At 41.5% G+C, this 22,597-nt stretch overlaps 1 protein-coding gene across 1 annotated transcript in view; it reads right to left on the bottom strand.

Annotated features, from left to right (window-relative positions):
* Positions 1-22,597, bottom strand: part of PTPRG (protein tyrosine phosphatase, receptor type, G) — a gene marked incomplete at its 5' end in the record, with an annotated part of 319,745 nt that overhangs the window by 91,805 nt on the left and 205,343 nt on the right. Inside the window, 2 exons of the mRNA XM_009329498.1 lie at positions 6,105-6,297; positions 10,959-11,116. Coding sequence (XP_009327773.1) covers positions 6,105-6,297; positions 10,959-11,116 — 351 coding nt within the window. The remainder of the gene's footprint in view (positions 1-6,104; positions 6,298-10,958; positions 11,117-22,597) is intronic.

Below are 22,597 nucleotides of genomic sequence, written 5' to 3'. Positions count from 1 at the left end.
CTGTCCTTTCCTGCTTTTGCATGACGTGCTCCAAGTCAGCTGCATACCTGAGGACCCAGCATTGCAGAGCAAGACACGGATGAGGTGGAAGGGATGAGATATGCAGAAGGAGCACACTAATTTCTGCCTAAAATGTGATTACAGCAGGTATTCGCAGCAATAGGTGAGTACACTTACTTGAAGCACTGAGGTACAGTGGCAGCTGGGCAGGTCTACAGTGCAAAGAAGATGCAGGGCAAGCAATTAGCAGCACAATGTTACCACCCTCCAGTGCAACCTTTTGCACCGAGCCAGTCTGCTGCGCCGGCAGAAATCCTAATAATGATACATAGATTCATCTGCACCAGCACACAGTAGTAGGGTGATGACCTGATTAAAGGGGAATGGAATTGGGAATGGATAATCTTCATAACGAAATCAAAAAGGAAAGTAGGAAAAGTCCAGTTACCCCAGGAAACTGGGAAGGGGTTGTTCAACTATGAAGAAATCAACCTGTAAAACAGATCCTTCCAAAGGAGAAGAACAATCAACTGTAATGGTAAACATATTGTAAATTAACTAAAAAATGTTCTTGCTTATTTTCATTTTCCCTAAGATATTTAGAGAAAATAAATAGTTATAATTTTGCTTTAGCAATTCCAAGTTAAGATGTCAATAATGTATCATTTTAAATTTACATTTACAACGTTGTTTTGGATAGATTACACTTATTGCTATACAGTATTTTGTGGTCATTTAGGTTTGACTAAAATATATAAACTACATTTTGTGAGAGTAGAACTTTTCTGCCTAACACCCTTTTTGGCCTCCCAGAGAGAACCCCAAGGGCATGAAGAGACTGCAAAGTTGTTTTGAGAGAGTTCTCATAAAGCACGGGCATTTAGAAAGCAAAAACAAATTACTGGGAGTAATAACGGAGGCTATAAATGAGACAAATAACTTGTTCTCATTCAGAAACACTGCTGCCAATGCTCTGGACTATCTGCCTCAAAATGATGATGTCACTGCACTGAATCTCCAGAAGAACTGACTTTGATGCTGCAGTGGAGATGTACTCCAACGCCAGGATGCCACGCCATGCAGAAAAGGCAATACTTTCGTAGGAGGCTTTAGCTTCATTTCTGATGTCAGGAGCCATGAAATAGTGAATATGCACTATGCTGCTTTGCTCGAGCAGTGGTGTACCTTTGATTGCAGGTCGACAGCTGGAGCCATGCCTCCATGCAAAGCATGCGAGAGGGAAAATCCAAATATCTTCTTATCCACGTTTTCGTGGCATTAAGTTACAAGGACTTCCAAACTGTGTATCACTACCGCTTAACAAAGAACAGGAGGGAAAATGATTGCCCGTACACTATTAGAGAAATGTCCCAGCTGTTAATTTAGAGTCCAAAGCTAAGTAAGTTTTACTAGAGTGAATTTATGACTGCTCATTATTTAACTTCGTCTAGGATCATAATTAAAGATGGTACTCTACGGCGAATTCCCACTGATGGGAAACAGCATCATTTGAGACTCCAGCAAAGAGTAATCAGACACCTTTGGGGAAGTAATCAGGCATCTGTGAAAGAAAACTCTGATGTCAAGAGCCCCTCACATGGGATGCTTGTTTAAGTGTTGTGAGGCTTGCAGCACGTTTAATGAGACAGAAAGGTGAAAGGGTTTTTTTTTTTCAGCGTTAAAAAAACATAAAGAGAAAGAAACATTTGATGGTCCTAATCAGCAGCAAAATAAAATAGGCAAATATTGTTGCACATGGGGTACAACCTAAAACAAGGAAATGAAACACCTTTTCCTCCTGAGCTTCAATGCCTACACTTTTACTGAAGCAGGTAATGTTTTGTAAATACATCTCTGCTTGATGGGACAACATGTCAAAGTAGTAAGGAACATGCAGACTTAGGTTCTTGAACTGGATGGACTTGTATGTAAGAATTCTGTCCGTTTGTCCCTGAAGAGCGATGTACACTATTAAACTGATAAATAATTAGGAATCCCTCTAGCACAGCTGCTTGAAAGCAGCCCACAAAAAGGCAGGAGCACAATATGTGATGTGACAGAGCAACACAGTCCTGAGCCACAGAGGACAGGCCAGAGAAGAAAGGAAGCAATTTTAACGGAGATGGTCATGTGCAAAAAATCAAACACTGCCACTGTCACTGATACTTACAGTATCTGATGAATATTTTACAAATACATTCCCGGTTTAATGTCTGTACAGAGAACCTCTAACTTTGCAAAACTTTATATAAATCAGTACTGTAACACTGGTGAGCCCTCTTGTTAAATTTTACAGGCCTGATGATCTGCATGATTTAACAGCATGATGCGCTGTATATCTTGAATCTCAAAGTTTCATATTCTTAAAAAATATTGTTGTATGATGGTTTATTATCAGTCCACCAGTTGCTACAATTACATAGCTGAACAGTATTTATCCTGAATGGTATATTTCAGAAATAAGATATTTAAAGGTGATCTATATGGTTTCTTGAAACAGCTCCAGGGTCAACTTAAGAATTAAGCTCAGCTCATGGGCTCTGATTCAGCAAAGGTCTTATGTGTATGCTTTTATTCCAGCCATACGAGCAGTCCTCAAGAGAACTGTTTTAAATCAGCTTTTGCCAACAAGAGGAAGGAATGAGATAATGGAACCAAAGAAAACTCTTCTTGCTAAACACTAACAGAAAAGGAAAATTGGAGTTTTCACTCCCAAGTGAAAAATTAGCCCTTTACACTATTGCAAATTAGCTAAAATATTTTCACCATCTTGTATTCTGATGATTGAAAACACTGCCCCTCCCTTCATTGCCCCTTTGAAATTAAAAAAGAGGAGGGAGAGGAGAGTAACTGCAAAACAAAAGGCTCGTAACATTCATATTGGCTAACAAATTCGATCCAAATGCACTGACAGTTTTGGTTGACCTAAAATAGCCTTTCCCAGAAGACTTTTTATTTATCAAATGCCAGCACTTAGAGGGCTTTGCTAAGGAAATACTCAGAGGACTGGCACGAAGTGAGAAATAGTTTTCCTCCAGTGTATCTGCAGGTTATGCTACTGGTCACGGTTCTGTGACCTGAGATAGCTTTGATAGGTGGGAGAAAAGACATTCCTGTTTGGTGCCAAACTGTTTAGGATAGCACGTTTGTCAACGGACAACTGCAGAGCTGCATCGCTTTGTGCTGATCTGAAATTCCCTATTCACTGGGGAATTCTGAAAATTATTCTGAACATTATGCAAATTGTTCTGGGCACATTTTCCTCCAAAATAAGAAAGGCTTACATAACGAACGTTGTACTGTTTTCTAGATTAGCAATACTGCCCACAGACTTAACAGAGTGTGACAGAGGAAACAAATTGCAAAAATTCACACCGACAAACAAATCCAAACTTCCCCTCCAGAGCTGAAGACCATCACAAACCATATCACCTTGCAGCAAGTAAAAGACACATTTTCGTGACCTTGCCTTTTTCTACAACACACATATCTAAGCACGGGGAGGGTAGAAAGGAGCCAACATGTGACAGCCATTGGTCACATTGCTTAATGCGACGTGGAAAGCATCAAGATGCAACCATGAGGTGTGCAGAAGAATCTGCATAAAATAAATTTGTTATGCTAACCCTACACTCTTATGTTTGTATGCTAGACTGTCTGGCTGAGAGGTGCTCTGTGCACTTGGCTTCTCAGTACTTTTGCATGAATGACACTATATAAAGAGGTACTGTATTTACTAGCTGAATAAACAATAGGTTTTGCTTTCACTCAAGTATTATGACTTCAACTCATTTTATTTATATGTCAGTAGTTCAGAATGTGCAGTGGACCAGGCACATCATCACCGTTCACCTTTGTCAAAGAAGGGGCCAGAAACATCCACGTTGTTATATCTCCGGAACAGCTATAACTCATCCCTGTAACCTTTGGAGGATACACTACAATCCATTTTGTGTTAGCAACACTGCAGCAACCTATTTATTTTTAAGTTCATGAAAAAAAATGCACCTATTTTCAGTGTCTCCCGGTGTGCACACAACCCAAAAAGTGACAAGCTGACAGAGCCAGTACAAAAAGACTGGCTGCCCAGCCGTTAGCCTCCTACAGCAAAAGCTCAAGGGAAAAAAAACCACCAACTCCAGCATCATCCCTGCCATTAGATGGCACACTGAATGTTGCCAGAACACGGGAAATGGGGGAACGCATGCCCCCCACCTGAGGGTCTCTCTTGAGCATGTCGTAAACTCAAATTCCCAGGCAGGCACGAGTACAGAGCATTACGGTACCTGGACATGATGGGAGAGGACCCAGAGAGAACCTGCTGAGGAAACCAGTCCCCAAGCATGTAAGGTGTCAAGCACCCAGGCACCAAGCTATCTAAATGTGGACTAGCGTTTGTGCAGCTCCCTTGCTCCTGTAGACTGGCTCACATCATGTTAACTAAGCCACGTGCACTTGGTTGAATCTGGGCCTTAGAGTTCTTAAAGATCAAAGTCAATGTGAATCTTCCCAGTTATTCAAGTGCTCCTTCGGTATCAATGCTTCCAACTTCAAGATCAGCCCATTAACTACAGACCTTAACGTTTGTAATGCTCTGACAAAATTGTGGGTTTCAGCTATTTACTATAGGGGTAAAAATCACCTAAAGCATTTTTATAATCTTAAAAAGTGAGGCAAGGAACATGCAGGCACGTGGCCAAAGCAGTAAAATCTTCCTGAATACTATACCACATGTACCAGAGGTACCTTGGCTGCACTCAAAATAAAAACTAGTCAGCTTTGTCACTTTTAACATAATGTAACCTATTAACTTTCATCACTGTTCTGGGTAAGTAATATGTACACAGGATATAACTGAAGAAATAAATATTGACACATGTTGCTGTTAAAATACCGATTGAAAACTGCAGGCCAGAGCATCAGAGCGTAGCAGGGTTTCTTCATTCCCAAGATCTCCTTCTCACTTCTGATGTAAATTCTCCGTCCCAAGGCTACCTTTAATGTACATGAGGTTTGTGTACGTGTATATTATATATATAAATAAGCACACTCACAGAATAATGAGCCCTGAGAAATACACTCTTCCAGCACTCTCTCGGGAGGGTGAGGTTGCTGAACGCAGCTGTTTTCATGATTCACGTCCTCTAAAAACTACGCTTTCTGTGCCTGGCCAGGTGAAAATGCCAGGTACGAAAGGGAAGCTTGTAAATCTGCTTAGCTGTTTCCTTCTGGCAAACTGCCCCCCTCTTCTTTACCTCTATCCAGAACTGGTTAAGCACCAAGCACTTCTTGAGACTGAAGACTGGGAAGTACATGTCATTCCTCCTACCTATAAATAACACCACTCAATAAAATAAAGGCAAATAAAGGTAGCAAATGATATTTATTTCTAGTCTTATTTTATCCAGTACACGTTTCTCTCAGAATTTTTGATGTGCTCCTCTAGCCAGGGCTGTCTCTGCCAACGCAACAACTGCAACCTCCCTCCCACCCGCCTCCATCCAGCTCATTATCCAGTGTCTGACAGAAGCAAGCGCCAGCTGCTTTACAAAAAGGCACATGAAACACTTCAGCAAGACATTAGAAAATCACCTGCCTATAAGGAACAGGTTTTTCCCCCTGTCACCATTACCAACAGATGGATACAAACGTTGGATTAAAAGGTCGATGGCTCTTCAAAAGTCTTGTTACTGCAAAAATGAAACCCATAACCACATCTGGATACTCTATTCCCATTCAAACACCCAATGAGTCAGTGCTAATGGAGACAAAATTTTACCTCTGACCTTGTCCCTTCACATTTCCCTTATGTCAAGGAATCTCTAAGGCCCTACAGCCAGTCGGCAGAAACAGGGACATCGCCAGTTTGAGACTCACATATTCTGGGGCTTTATTGCCATGGCACCTTGTGACAGCGAGTTTCACAGGTAATTGCAGGCACACACAGGATTAGTTAATCTATTGACACATACCAACACGGAATGCCTGTGTACAGTCTATTATTTCTTTGGTAGCTCACAGCTATCCTCGACACCATTTGATGACAAAGTAGACAAAAAAAATTCTCCTATTAGTCAAGCGCAAAATTAATAAGTGTAATCTACCTTTGGAAGCTTCTGTGCCAAATGGATTTTCCAAGATGTCTGTCATGTCTTGGCTCCAAGCATCCTTCACAGCAGACTTAGACACCTTCCTGTTGTTCAGGCTTTGCTGCGGTCGGAAGTTATTCCTCAGGTACTCCACGGACTTGACATGGTCTTGCTGTTCGGTGGTGAATATGGAGTAGAACGCCTCCAGCTGATGGCAGCCATCATGGCAGGGGAGAGAAAGGATGTCAATTAGAAAAACAATGTGGTGAAATCCGGGTGGCTGATAAGAAAGTAAAATGGCAGGAAGTAAAATGTCGATGCCAAGACTGATAAACCACATGGGAAGTCAGGCTGCCCACTGAAATCACTGCCAACTGTCTTATCTCGGCACAGTGCTTATCCTGCCCAACAAGGGAGAAGGCCTTCTAGCAACCCACGGACGTCTGTCATGGGCAAGGAAACATTTGCCCTTAGACCCCTGGTCTGGAAGGATTTTGTGTATGACACAGCCATGCCAAACCCTCCTCACCGCTGGCACCATTTTGTTTTGCAGTATCGCGTCAAAAAGTGCTTCCAGGTCATTCCACCCTGAGAGCCTTCTCCAGGACAGGGCAATGCTACCTTATCTCTGAATACCTTACAAAGTTTAGCTGCCAGGCTAAACTTCATAGACAGTTCTTGCAGTGCTTCCGCCGGAAGGTCACTGCAGTCTGTCACACCTTTACAGGATGGACACCCAAACCCATGAGCTGGCTTGCCCAGGAGCAGGTCAGTAGCAGAGTGGAGCAATCTCAGGACTACCAGCTCCAAGCGCCCTGACCTCCCTACCAACCGCTGTTCCCTCTGATACCTAACTACAGGGTGAGAAAAAAATAACAGAGAATAAATGTATTTAGGCACAGTTAGCATATACTCCTCTGGGAATAAGTTTCCTCTGTTGGATTCAGATCTGAGCTATTTTTAATAAAATGTATTAACTTGTAAGAAAGAACTGTAATTGGAAAACTTTTCTGTTACTTTGTATCTTTGTATTTCTTGGAAAGAAATTTCTAGCAAACTAAGGTGAAACTATTTTGAGCTAATGTTTTTCTCATAGCTATCAAGGTCAGTATAGCATTTACTAATAGCTTGTTATCATTCAGGTCAAGAACTAGAATTAGTTATGTTGCTGCTGGAAAGACTGAGCAAGACAGAGCAGAGAAGGATTCAGTCCTGATATTGTTTACATCAACATCAATTACATATATTGATAGTATGGATTTTGGGAGTGCAGAATCTGGCCCAAGACTTTAAAAAGGGACTTGAATTACACTCATAGCTTAATGACAGGTCACTTTGAAAGCTACACCCTTTTGATTAAGTGCATCTGCTCTAAAAGCTACGGAGAAGTGTGTGAGAGTCCTGAAACTTGCAACGGGGAAAGATTATCATTGTAGCCTCAGTTGATAGTACTGATGAAAATAATCAAAGGACGGTGTTAACAGAGCAGTTAAGCATCTGCCACTGAACCAAGAGGCACTCACTACCATTATTTAATTTCCTTTCAAACCAGTAATCTGAACCCCCTTTTGCTGTTGCTGTCCAGCTCGCCCAGTCTGCTGGGCTTGACAATCTGAGTTATTTGGCTTAAATCTGTAAAACTTCTCTGACCACCAGGGCAGGAGAGAGTAAATTTTTACACATTTCATTTCAAAAGTAAGTCCCCTTGGAGTGGGTGGTGCGTTGAGCTAATGGAGTTATGTATAGGAATGTTATCGCTGGGAGCAGCGCATGGGTAGCGGGAGGGAGAGAGGATGGACCACACAGCTCTAATCCTGAGTTTGGCAGCTCTGCACTGAAACACAAAACCAAGGTAACTGAGTCCCACTACAGGCAATCACCTCCAAGATAACAGCACAACTCAGGCTTGTACATTTTTAGCAGTAGCTTCCCCCTAATCACAACTACTTTTACTGTACAAGCAGGGGAACTGAGGCAGAGGGACAGCAGGTGACCAGCAGGGAGGGGTGCCAGCCAGTGACCAGTTCCCGTCGCAGGCAGGGAGCTCAGGTACTGCTTCCAGTCTCACAGGTACTGATGGTGGGATTTGGATTGTAATTTTTTTGCACCTTAGATGAATGCCCTATTCCCCAGTTCTCAACTGCAATTCTCTCTCTGATTCTTCAGAGAAACATCTTGAAAAATCTGGAAAACCATTTGTTAATTATTAGCAATATAATTATTATCCGTCAATGCTTCAGAAGCATTGACGGATGGGTTAAAAAAGGCGTAAAGGGACTATTACCTTACACTTTTGTCTTAAGAAAAAAACCCAACAGATGATCCTGCAATGCCCAGCTAATAGGGCTTAAGGTTACTTTATAAAAGCTCAAGAACTTGGGTAGCAACTACTCCTCTGAAGTCAAGTCTCTAGGCTTATACTTCCATGACATTAATTGAATTTTTAAACTTTCAGAGAGAACTTTTAAAATATTTTTTTCTGCCATGCTACCTTGGGGAGGTATAATTGCATTTTAACAACTGCCAATTCAAATATGATTTTTAACCTTCCCTTTTTACGTGTTGATGTATATATGTCATTTCAACTTAATTTTTACTATAAAAATATTATCTACCACAAACGAGAAATCAATTTATCTGTAGCCAGAAAAAAAAAATTAATATAAAAGCTGCAGTCAAGGAGCTACATTCATGCTCTTCAAGGAGTACAAGAGCTCCCGTTCAGAAGAAGAAACGAAAAGCTGTTATAAGACTATTGTAGATACAGGGAAACCTGATCTAAAACTCCGAGTCATGTAATTACAAACCATTAAAGCCTGATGTGCACAGTTTTCTAAGGGCTGGATATGCAAATGGCAATTAAAAATACTGAAACCGTTATAAGCACAATGAGATACTCTGAGGTATGCATTATGAGAGATAATGCCATGCTTTGGGTCATTGAATGCACTTAGCTTTACAATGCATCTGCAGGGTGACACAGCTTGTCCTGTTTTGTTGTCTAATTATCGGGAAAGATGACGATGATGGAGCACTGAGAATAAAATAGAGAAGCCTCCACAAATGGACCACTTCAGCACTGTCCTTTTTACAGCAAGGTATTTTGCACAAAAGCAAGGATTTAATTGGAACAGCAACAAAGCTTAAACAATATCACTTTCCTCCTCTGGGATTACAGACTGCTTCACGGGGTTTGTGATAAAGAAGGTTAAACTATGGCAATGGATTATGTTGCACTGTTTCTGTTAGAGGAACAAATAATAATCATAGCAATGGCAGGGTGGCAGGCTCTTAAAATACACCCATCTAAGAGCTGCCAAGGGGAAGAATACTATTATTTATTCCACATGTGTTGTAGTATCAATGAAAGTCTGTCTACACACAGAATTCCCAGCTCTTCAACCACACATGCATGCATAAAGCAGCACAACGCCAAATTTTAAAGGCTTGACTTGGCACAGTTACTATTGTACAGCACAGGAAAGAAGCTATGCCAGGATAAAGTACCTTTATACCATTATAATAATGGTCGTAATTGGTATTTACCAGTTTATTTGCATTTGTTAAAAAAGAAAAAGAAAAAATGAAGTCATGGCCCACCTGATGCGTACACAGGGTATAAAACTGAGCGTGGGCCAGGCCTCGCAGCCACCAAATAATAAACAGTAAACTTATTGATGTAGTGAAAAGCTACAAGGGATTGCACGTATCCTGCAGGCAAGGACAGAATTCAAAATGATCTCGACAATCAGAGAAATAGCCTGGAAAAAACAAAGGGCCCGATTCAGCCAGGACCATGTGCAGAGAGTCCCACGCTTCAGCCAGAACCATGGGCTGCATGAACGCATGATGTGCTCAGCACTGCCAGAGAGCTATGGGCAATGACGTCATGCTTTTGTGAAAAAGGCAAAATAACACCAGCACGGTGGTGGCCGGACACATGAATCCTGCCATGTCCCTCAGCCTCGGGAGGGCCCCAGCTGAAGCACTGCGACCGGTTTTGAACACCGCACTTCAAAAAAAGATGAGTCTACGGGAGAAGCAATGGGATCTAGAAAACATGAAAAAAAGCCTGGAGCAGGGGCATGGTGATTGCCTACCACACTTCTGAAATCTTTAAGAACCAGTATCTGTCAGTCATGATTACCCAGTGAACTATTCAGTTATGCTTTACCGAATTAGTGTATTTAAAAAGTTTGTTTTCAGTGGCTTAAGCCAGATGAATAAAAGGGAAGACTAACTTCAGCAGCATGGCTTTCTAAAGACAACAAACAATGTCAAAATACGCTTAACTGGTAAACATCTGATTCCATCTAGCCATTACTTTATTGGGAGCACTCCTCTCCAGACAAATCCCAGACATTGTGTCTATTTGCACTAAAAGCTGCTATGTTCTAATTTTAAAGATTTGTGCACCAGCTCTCTAAGCACATAATGGTAGCTTTACTGTGTTATAAAAAGTTAAGCATGGAGAATTAATGTAAGGACGTCTTTTCTAATGTAATTAGTTCAAATTACTAAATCTGAGAACTGAAATCACTCACTTTACTTTGAAAAGAAAGTTTCAATTAAAAAGAATAAAAAGGAACTCCATGTAAATATTTACACCATAGCTTAATTTAATCTTAACAAAAACAATACCAAATAAATCATTGAGAGGAAACCGGGTTTCATGTTGTACTGTCTTCTTAAGACTGATGGCTCATGTTCAGAAACAATATTACTTAAGAGAAAAGAAAAAAATCACCGACACTTCCTCCTTTGTCAACAGAAACATTTTTGTTCTCAAAATTAAAACGGCAGGTTTTGAAAACACTGTCTTAAAGAGGGCAAATCAAGAGATGGACTTCACTAACAAAATAAACACACCTGATGGTAAGAAATGGGAACAGGCTTCCGAAAAATGATCCATTCCACGATCTCACTACATGGAGGAGTAGTCAGAGAACCTGCGTAGCGGTAGTAACTCCCCAGCGATGTCGGCAGAAGGTCCCTCAGCACAAAGGGATCCAGAAAGGTCTCCTTCTCTGCGGGGAAGATTGACAAGCAGAATGACACTTTTTTTTTACGTCTTTAAAACAGACATCACATTGATAGGCAGCCTAACAAGGTGTAATGGCAACAACATATTTTGTCATATATGTATATATAAAATGAAAGATGAAAACACCCTATCAGGAAGGCTCTGTAAGAGTTGATGTGTCAATTATTAAAAGAGCAGCCAAAATGCTAGTCAAACCTATACCGAACATGTACACTCCTATTTAGAAGGCGTGCAGGTGTGAAATGCCCTTGTTATCCCACTGGTTTACGTTAGCATAGAAATAACACTGTATTTAGTGGTTTCAGCACTCAGTAAATGGCTCTTCAGCTTGACGACAGCGAGGGTTCGCCAAGACCCAGAGAGGGCACAGCCGGGCCCCAGTGGTCCCACTTGCTGCTGCCCAACCGAAGAGCATCGGGTAGCGTATCCGTCCCATCCCCACCAGCGGGGGAAAGGGATGCGGGAGTGGGGTCAATCCCTCCACGGGTTGCTCAGATGGAGGAGGCAGAGCCACGCTGCCCAGCCAAACCTCTCTGGGAGCTGCTGGGGGGGCGAGCTGAAGAGCACGGCTGCAGGGCCACAGGGCACCTCTGAAGCTCAGCTCCAGCTCAATGCAGTGCTCAAAGCAGCGTCCAGCCAGTGCTGGTTCGGGACTGCCTGCACCCGGCCATGCAGGCATTGCCAGGGGTGCTGCTGGGTGCAGTCAGCACAGCACCAGAACCATGTTTCAGAGGTAAAACCGCTGCCTCTTCTCCCTAATCCAAGAAACTGCTTCCCAGGGTCCAACAGTCTGGGGACAAACTCTTTCCTCTGAGAAGCTCCTTGGACAGCCTGAAATGCAAACCTAAGCACTGAAAGCATTTAGCTTCAAGTAACAGTGACAAGCTGGTAATATTTAACACTGTGAAGAAAAATAAATAAATGAAAGGAAGGAACAGCTGCAGGCAAGACAATTTCCCTGCCATCCCTGAGCATTTATCCTCTGCAATTTATGTTGACTCACAGGCCGAAGCTCGCTCTCAGTCTGTGCAAAGGTGTTCACTGCCTCAGGGCATGCTGACACGCGAGGCTCTCCCATACATCTCTATTCCTCACTTTCTATATTCTTCGTGCCTCAAACAAGAGCCCACATGTGGGTAGCAGGAACTCTTCTCTCTCTGCCTCATCAGAGCTGCTAGGCAAGCCCGCTCTCCCCGTAGCAGAGTGGAGAAGCAGGTAGGCTGGTGATTGACACGCGCATCTTCCAAAGTCAGAAGGAAAAGAAAAAGGATGAAGTCTGCAGAATTCACTTCCACAGCATCCCCCAGTTTTCTAGAAGTCTTGATCAAATCAAGAGTTGCCTATACCCCTCCCTGAGCAGCAGTCTGATAATCAGGGGGATTTTTTTTCCTCCACTGCTGCTGCAAGGTGCAAATACATGGTGCACTTCAGACATCTTCTATTCTTCTGCACAATATCAACAGGTGTGCAATGTTTTCATAGCCTTTAGCATCCCAAAATATGAATAATTCTATTAAAGTCAAAGTGTACATCGTAACAGAATACTGCAATCTCTTAATTAACAATTTCTTTCCTTCTAATCCAAGCAGATATCAACCACTTCTGCATCCCCAAAAAGGAAACAAACAAATAATAAAACACATTTTTTCCTCTTCATAGCATACCTCTGGGAAAAAAGTGTGCTCAGATAATAAATAGTAAAATATATATGGTTGGCCAAAGTTCAAAGAGATTCTAATCAAGCAGTCATAATCACAGCAAAAGGTCGCATTTAATTTGACTGGCTTATTTTTATGCAGGAAAAATTGGTTAGAAAAACTGCAAACTCAGTCACAGGATTTGATTTCCAAATGCAGCACACATACGTCTTCGCAGCGAAATGACATGGGTTTTCTATTTAAGAAACTGTCTCTCTCTCTATGGAAGCTGAGCACACAGCGGACTGCTATGAGTCTGAAAGGGTATTTGAACACGCAAACATCCTCTTTGCGTTAACAGCCCATGACTATATATGAAATAGATGGGAGGTAGAGGCACATTTTGAAAAGAGCTTTCCTCTTGTATTTAAGAAAAAAATGTTTCAGTTAAAATTAACACTCTAACTATTTTTAACTTTTATAACCTCTTATTTAGAATGATGGAATCAGTTAAGATGCTGGATAAATATTCTGTGAGAAACCAAGAATATTGAGTATCCCTTTATCAAAGGATGGCAGGAGAACGAAGCTCATTTTACACTTTCAAGGATTTTTGTGCCATATGCTGACAATATTATATTTTAATAATTAATTGTTCATCAAAGGAAAAGATGAAGAACAGGGATGCTAAATTCAAAGTTATTCAAATTGCAAAAATGAATAATGCATGACTTTTATATTAAATACACACTGTATTAAGTAGTCTACATTTCATCCAACTCTGTCTTTCATTTTTAAACATTTTGAACTACAAAATGAATAATCAACCAAGGGAAGCTTATTTAGACAGAGAAATACCTTATTTGAATGCAAACTGAAAGTATCCGACTGTGATTAAATTTTGGTTATCAATTAGGGAGGGTTTTTTCCTAAGCATTTGGAAAGTCACAGTCAGCTGTGAAAAAGAATATTTCTTGAGGAAAAAGTAGTTTTGCTAATACACACTTTAAGTAGGGCAGGGTGTACTCGATCTAATTTTTCATGGCTACAAGCAACACTGTAAGTTTTCATTAATTAATTCCAAAGATTAAAATAAAAAAATACATATAATTGGTTTAAAATTACTACTAAAATAGATGATAATCAATTGATTATGCTTTAATAACCTAACACTTTTGAAAACAGATCATTCATTTGTATCACTTCCATCTAGATGCATGGTGCAGAGTTTTAGAAACCAGAGTCACAAACAGATCTTCATGTGAAGGTTAAAGAAAAAGGGACTTAGAAATTCAGGAGTCTACCTCCCATATCCTTCAAGCACATACAGAAACAGTAAATGTCATGAAGTTATGTTCCTAAGAGCTTGAGACATTTTTGAAAATAGGATTCTGAAGTCATGTCACTTTTAAAATTTCAACCTTAAATCGGTTACTGTTGTTGGTAAAACTGTAAGAAAAATTTGCAAGCTAAGCAACAGCATTCATTGAATATGGTAGAAATATTTTAGATACATATACATACACACATATGTGTATATATATAATTCCTACTAAATGGGAAAGAACAAGGTTGGAAATAATGTCAAACCTTTCTTCACTGTCTTTTATGACCAGCTCCTCGTTTCTCTTTTTCAGTGCTTGGGACAGGCATGAGTTGTGCCCAGAAGGCTGGGAACAGACCGAGCAGGGTGAGGAGTCTCTAGGAGGGACAAAGCGGACAAGGCTGGGAACTACATGATCTACAAGACAGCATTTGCTGACAGGTACTAGGAAGTAACTGGCAGACAAAAGCAGTAAAATGTACCACTGAAAATACGTGTTCACCTGCAAATACCTGTGAACCACTGCAATCAATGCTGCAACACCAACCCATGAGCCACCTACTCGTTCTTACGCATAAACCAGAGCCCCACGCCGAAGTGGTCTCTTCTGCTGCTCCTTGTCCTACTCCTATCTCCACACCCGAACGCAGACAGGCACCCAAGCAGAAAAATAAACCACCAAGAAATTGGAGCCCCGGAGATCGTGACCCTAACGGCAGGGCCTTGAACTAGAGAGCATTCCTCTGGGAAGGCAACAATAAACATGCTGCTGTGGCCACCACTCCCAGGCAATGCAGAAAAGAGCAGCACCCAAAACATCCACTAAGATGCCCCACTAATGCAGTACAGCCAATTTTATCGACAGTTAACAGCGATTCTCTTTGTTTACTGCACCAAGGCTCGTAAAAGTGTTCACTCTAATATTCCCAAAGGAAGTATTGGCAAGTACCACAGATTCATTGTTGACAATTAAGACAATGAATGTGACATTTAAACTACTCAGTGTTCCACAGCATAAAAGGACAATATTGTATTTTAACTCTTACATTCACAAAAAAGAATTAACAGAGCCAGCTGGTAATATATTTGACCTTCTGATACAATATTCATGTCTACCTCTGATAACAGCAGTGTGAAAAGTAACGCCCAGTATATTCTTTCTTGGGGCTGGTAAATCTCCCCACTGTTTTGCATGGGACCAAGGGCCATTTTTTGTACAGCCCAACCCAAAGGCAGAGCAATTGCAGGCATGCTTTACGCTCTTTATTTGTCAAGGCATCACCACTAGATGTGAACTAATACTGAATTGTGCACAATAGTTTTCCAAGCAGAGGAAAAAATCAGATCTTAAAACAGATACCAGTAGTGGATCTCCACCAACTACTGCAATTTTCACAAGCTGATGCCAACAAATACATTGCAAGAGCCATCAGTTGAACGTTCTGAGTTCAAGGACTGACTTGCTAAAAATATATTCTGTAAAACGCTGGATAAAGATAAGCCTGAATTTTAACCAAATCACTGCAGAGTAAGAGGCTTCTAGAGATATGCAGGTAAACAGCACACAACTATCTGTGATCAAAACCCTTTTTAAATCTAACAGGAACTTGGATTGGAGATCACAAGAAAATAACTATATGCCAAGTCCATTTATATCTCATGGAATGCTTTGGGACTTTCATCATGCTTTTCTGTAAGAAAACAGGAACTTGGCTGCATTGAAAACAACATCTTAAAATGAGCTTATTTCCAAAATTAACGTATGTGCAATGGCTGATAGGTGGAAATGTTACCCAGCTACACTTTGAATAACTAAAATCTGCAATACCAATATGAAGAGCTTTGAAGGTCTCCCAAATTTGTTAAACAATGTTACTGCCAATTTCATTTCCACAATAAGCCAAGTTATTCTAAAGCTTCTGCATTCAAACATTTAAAAAGCAAACACACAAAAATAATCCAAAGGACACCATGCCGCACACCCACTGAGCCACAACTTCCCAGATAAAGCAGGCTGCACACCAGAGCCAGGGAGCAGACTCACAGTGGTGATTTTAAAGATGAGATTACAAATATTATATGTTACTTTAACTGAAAAGATCAGCAGATGAGTACTTGCTGTGTAAATCCAGCATGAGAAGCAGTTTCTGACAGTCCTCTGTACTCAGGATAATTCTTGTCATTTATTGTGCAATTATTTTTCTCACTTTTATTCAGTTTTTTAAAAATCAGAGCCTCTGCTGAACAATGTAAGAAACTGTAAGGACACAGAAAGCACAGCATGGCAGGGAGGAAGGGAATGAGATAACCACACAGTCCTGCAGACTAATTTAATCTGAGGCAACCAGTGAGTGGTACAAAAAACAGGAGGAAAGAAAAAAAGGCAAGTCTCCTATGCAAAAAAAATTGAACATTTCCATGCCAGGTGTTGGTCTCAGGCTTAATTTTTCTCACTCCCTCTCTTAAAACAGGTTAGGAAGAAAAGGTTTAGCTGGGGAGGAGAGGTCTTAACTCTTTAAAGAAGTAAAAAATAATTCTGAACCTTTAATGCTTAAGCACTGTTGATGCAGAGCTTGGCAGAGAGGTTGTTGCCATTCTGGACTGGGATGAGAATTTTTCAGGTTTCAAAAAACCTAACTGGAAGCAGAGGTACATGCGGAGACAAGGCTGGAGGGACACAGAAACTAAGACATACCGAATGAGCACCAGTGGTAGGAGGAAAAAGAAACTGTGTCGAGGAGCTTAGAGGAGAAGAGGATCCCTGGAGCAAGCCGGGCCCTGGCAGAGGTAGGGTGAAGCGAGGCAGAAGTGGCCAGAGGAGCGTGGGCTGTTCGCATCTGCTCCAGCAGAGCCAGAGCAAAACCGCACGTTCTCAGACTTCACCATCACTCTCTTCTCAGCAAATGTCCTCAAAACCCACCAGCAAAGCACCCAGCTCCTTCTCCCTGCAGGTGCTTTGTTCACATTCACCATCAACCTTAATTCTTAACTTTTAACAACTGCAATCTTCTTTTTGTTAGTTTGAATTAGAATTAATATATTGTACAGAAAAACTATGTCAGCTCACTGGTCTTTACTCAGCCGTGACGAGCACTGCTTTCCACAGAGCAGACAGGCGAAGGACCAGAGATTTCCAACGCTTCCATCATTTATTCTTTTAAATGATACAGAACCCTGCAGCTATGCACAGAGCTGCCCTATATAAAGGTGTGAACTTATCACCTCTGCTCTCATCTTCATTTCCCACTTCCCTCCTCCTCCCCTTTGCTCCACAGCAATCGTGTCCTGGCCCCTTTCACACAGCTACTCTGACTGTGAATACAAGAACAGATCAGAAAACAAAAGAATATATCCAGAACATCCCCGAGGAAAAAGAAATGCTCCTCCACATTTCCTTCTCAGTTTAACACATCGTGCTGCTCTCCCTTTGATGGCCTTCCTTGTTCCAAATTGGGCTGCTGCTTTCTTCAAACTTTTACTTTAAAAGACGAGGTCCCATGGTATCACATCTCACCCTCACCCCTCTCTCCCGCCTTTCTTCTCTACAACCCCTGGATATTTGGTGCAGAAAGCAAACAGCTTGTCAGGTGGTGTTATGGTTAAAGTTAAAAACAAAAGAAAAAACCTGTCATGTCGCTAATGGTGTTTTCTTGTTATTATGCCTTCTGGTATGATAGATCCACAGGGTAACTAACACTGTCTGGATTGCTTCCTTTTTAGTGCTGATTTATTTTAACAGGTTATTCCCTGCCTTTTTGCCTAGGACAACTGGAGAGATGTGCAACATATTTATTCTCTATCCTTTTTCATTATTAAAGCAATTCTGTTTCCACTGTATTTTGGTACGGTCTCCCCAGCAGCCCTTGAAACTTTGGTGGTCACCACCAACTTGCCCGAACACTTCTCGCCCATCTCGAGGGAGACCCAAGATCACACTCTGCTCCATGCTGAGCTTAAGTTATGGCATTTTAATAATACAAAGGCAGAAGAAAAAAGCAAGATTTTTTTTCCAAACTCCCTTTTAAATAAACAAAGGTTCCTCTCTTCCCCTCACCCACCCCACGTTCGCAAACAAGCAACAGATGCCATCGATTCACTTTGTACCTAAGCTTTTGATCTGGCTGCACTTTGATTTTCAGTGCTCACTTTTGACAAGGAAGGGAATAAGAGCCCCATTTTTGTGACATTAATAGAGGCTTTTCTACTGTGGTAATTTATTTGTGCTCTGCTAATAATTTTCTGCTGATCCATGTAGATTCTTGGTGACAGACACAGAGAACAGGACAGAGTGACAAAACATGGTTTCCATCACTGTGAAAGATTTCCCAGGGGCCTGGGGTAGCGTGGGCCGCTGCTTCCCTCTCACAACCATTTGCCTGCATAGTAAAACAGGACTGTGCAGAGCACCCGTGCCCGGGCTGGGAGAGAGCAAATGCTGTGCAGCCTCCAGCTCCGGGCGCTGCCCTCAGGACTGACATTGGGGAAGGAGACTCATTTTAATGCCTTTCAGGCAGCTGGTAAGAACAAGGAAAAGGCATCTCTAAGAGGCTTACATACACAACGGTACTAAAAAGGGCAAGTCAAAGACAGCAGAGGTGGGAAAAAGCAATGTTTCTGTGCAATAGCTCCATCCTGCTAGGTGCTCCTCTGAGATCTTGCTGAAGCATGTGGCAGACAAAAGCTTTAGTAGCCATTTTAATGCAAATCAACTGTATGAGACATAACGTGGTATTTCACGTTCCCCTATTCCCACAAGGGCACAATCATTCTCTCTGAGGCCTCAGGAGCTGCCTCAGCCCTTGCACAAGAGCAGCTCTGTCCTGTCCTGCGCTCCTCAGCATCACGAGGAAGGATGAGGAGCAGAGAGGGGCTCAGGGCAAGGCACCCAGCCAAGCACATCAGCAGCAAAACAGGCAGAAAAGTCCGATTTGCAGCACCATGACTGGGCCATGTGTGGTGCAAGTACAGCCAGGCACTAGTGACTTTATTACTTTACCTAATGATCCAACTTCAGCTAAGGATGTGCATCATCCCACCAGCACCAGCGTTGCTGGAGACCTTTCCCGTCAGCTTTCGTGATGAGAAGAGCATTTGAAGAGGAGCTAAAAAAGACCCCCAGTGGTCAGAGCCAAAAAACACCAGCAAGTCTGCATCAGAAAATTCGTATCACGCCTGCCCGTACTCCATCCCTTCTGCAGAGGGCTGCACGCTCCCAGCTGTCAGTCCCTGGCAGCCTCCGCGGCAGACGCACACTCGCCGTGTGCTTTGCGGCAGGGAAAGCAGGAGTGAGAATAGCAGGCACCTCGCTGGCGGGAGTGTGACAAATCCTTGGCAGAGCACAAAACCGAAAGCAATTTTAAAATCAGCAACAGGCATCTGACAGCTCTGAAAAGAGCCTCCTCGGCGTTCGTGTGCCTTTACAATGCTCTGCGAGGGCGGATGCGGGAGTTGGGGAGCATCGACGTGATGGGAACGTACTGTTCGGCAGGAAGATGCGGGGCAAACCTGAAAGTGTTATCATTGATCCAAACATTGTTAGGCTGTTTGGTACATCACTGGTTTTCCTTCCAGCTAAGAAACTTTATATGGTTGCTCATGTAAAATTAAGCTTAATGTGGCATTAAGATTCTACAAAACTATGCCTGGGGATGAGGAAACAAAGTGAACTCTGAGTAGCAACTAAGCCTGTATTGATTTTTATGTGTGCGTTTCTCCATCATTGTTACTAAGCTGGCGACACTGTGAAGGGCACAATTATTTATGTTCCATCAAATTAGTAAGTAATTCAAATCCCTGACGAAATCTCAAGCAAAGATTGCTTTCACTTCCACAGAAAGTCCTTCTGACAGTTAAATTGTTCACTTACCCCTGGAAGGGCACTGTAAGAATACAAGAACTTCACTGAAAAAATGCAAATCTATGCAAGAAAAATGAAAAACCAGCTCACCACTCATCAGTACCATCCCTGCATCTAACTGAGGGTCATTGGATCTGTCACCATCATGGGGACAGGCCAGCGTGGGTGCCCTCTACAGCGTGGTGCAGAGTGGAGTCCCCATATAGGACCAGGCCTTCTAGTACCACCACAAGGCAAATGAAGAAATGAAGATGAGGATGAGTGCTTGTGTGGGTGTGTAATTTCCTCTTTTAAAACTGAATGACTGCGAGGAAGGAGTGACTGTCCAGCACAACTCAGGAAGGATGCACTGCATAGAAAACCAAGGAAATCTTACTTAAATAGGTGCATTGAGATGAGGCACATGGGAGAAGCAAAGCTGAGGGGCTGCTGATCTCTCCAGCCAGCAGAGGATATACGAACATGGCCTAATTTAAAAGCAAGGTAGTCATCTCAACATTCCTATGTATTCTTGATTTCTAGGCACATTATAGGCACGTGCCTCTGTATCGTGATGACCACCTAAAAACAACATGGGCACGGAAATGTTATAAAATGCAAAGAAACTTAAGGTTTCAATTTTGCCTTTCTCCAGCTCCTTTTGTTGGATCCCTGCTTGATCCAACCACTCTATCCAAAAACCACAAGAGTTTTCCACTGTATTTCAGCTAAAACGTCCATGTTGCCTTAGGGTCCCAGTTGAATGCAGCCAAATGGAAGGTTCTATGATTCTATGAAATGCAAAGAAACTTAAGGTTTCAATTTTGCCTTTCTCCAGCTCCTTTTGTTGGATCCCTGCTTGATCCAACCACTCTATCCAAAAACCACAAGAGTTTTCCACTGTATTTCAGCTAAAACGTCCATGTTGCCTTAGCGTCCCAGTTGAATGCAGCCAAATGGAAGGCAGAAAGAACCTTTTCAGATAAATTCATAAAAATGTGCTCACGTAAGATGTAAGTAAATTACATCAAGAAAAGAAATGAGAGTGTCTGGAATAAAAGCTCACATCTTTACTATTATTCTATATAATAGCATTAAAAGAGAGATACAATATGAGAATTCTTCACTGAAGTGTTCCATCAATATTTAACTTAAAGAGAACAACTTCTTTGAACAACTACTTTGTAGGAGGAAATTCCCTTACTCTAGCCACCAAAAGAGCCTTAGAAAAGGCCTTTAATCAGGGCCTTTGAAACAGGAAGGAAAGTAAGATTTTCCTCTTTTTCTTCCTTAATGTTTTGAAAAGGAAACAAGCTATTGAAATATATCAAGCGATTTCCTTTACTTGAAACACTAGCTGCCTTCTGTGCATTGTGAGCAAAACAAAAATAAATGCCTTTTATCCACCCAGATTTTGCTGCGGGTAGGCAGCACCAAGACGGACTAATTGTTATGTGGTCAGGGAATCACAACCTCGGGACCGTGTCACACCCTACCCAAACATTTTTGGGAATGGAATAATACTCTTAGGAGACACCGGTATGATTATCCACTAGTGGCTATTTCGGCTGCAGCAGCAAGGAGCAAGAGAGGGAGCAGAAAAAAAATGATGAGCTGGCTAAAACACTTTTGTGCTTGCAGAGGGGTAGAGAGTCTTGAAAAAGCAGGCAGGTAGAAAACAAAGCTAAAAAGACATCCTGGTCCAGTTAAATGGCAGCTTGACTTCAATGTCAAATTACTCGGCCACTGAAAAATCCTTGCAGCCCAACTCGTCCTCGCTTTATTTTTGCTCACCTGTTTTGTTACCCAGTGGGAGCTAGATAATAACATCTAGTTTTGTGGAAAAAACCACAGTTTTTTCCACAACAGCTCAGTGTGTTGCTTTTATTTCACAGCAGAACACTGCAATTTAGAAACAGCAAAACCTATGAAAAATTCTCTAAATGAAGGACTTTATGGTAAGTTATCATTTAACCCCTATTTTTCACTTTCATTGGATTTATTGGTGTTCCCAGTTGCAATGTTAAATGACTCTGAAAGTACAGCAATTAATCCAAAATCCTATTTGTTTTAATCTAACACTGTCAACTAGTTTTAGGTTTGCAGTCAAGAGAAAAAAATGTTTATTAAGCTCTACAGCACTAGCTAATGTCTAAAGACAATCCTCAGCAAAGGTGCAAAGATGTTTTATCACAGCACTATAGATGGGACGGAGATTTATTATAGCACCTAGCACCATTCCAGCAGATGCCTTTTGAATTACAATGAGATGATTAAAACTTTACAAATCATTATATTAAAACCTGACAAGAGTACTTTGGGAACTGGAGCATCTCGATGTCATTGCTAATGATGCATTACCTGTGATAAGGTTTCAGGAAAATTCCTTAGTAAAAACTGGTTATAAAAGTATAAAATATATTAATATTTATTTCAGTACCTGCTATAAGTTCAAGGATAATAGGTTTATATGCATCAGAACAGCCGAACGATCGTATTTATGTCAGCATTAGAAAGATGTTCATCTGCTGCAAAGTTTAATTAATTTTCACAGATAGTTAATTTTCTGTTTCATTATCAGCTCCCTAAATTTGAAAGACAAATAATTTATAAACAAATAGAAACTTCAGAGAGGAGTATTTTTAGAGCAAACAAGATAAATGGCAG

Source organism: Pygoscelis adeliae, unplaced genomic scaffold (assembly GCF_000699105.1).
Source record: "Pygoscelis adeliae isolate BGI_AS28 unplaced genomic scaffold, ASM69910v1 Scaffold148, whole genome shotgun sequence".
In the NCBI taxonomy this organism is placed as follows: Eukaryota; Metazoa; Chordata; class Aves; order Sphenisciformes; family Spheniscidae; genus Pygoscelis; species Pygoscelis adeliae.
The sequence above is the reverse complement of the archived record's forward strand: the minus strand, read 5'-3'. Positions and strand labels throughout refer to the sequence as shown.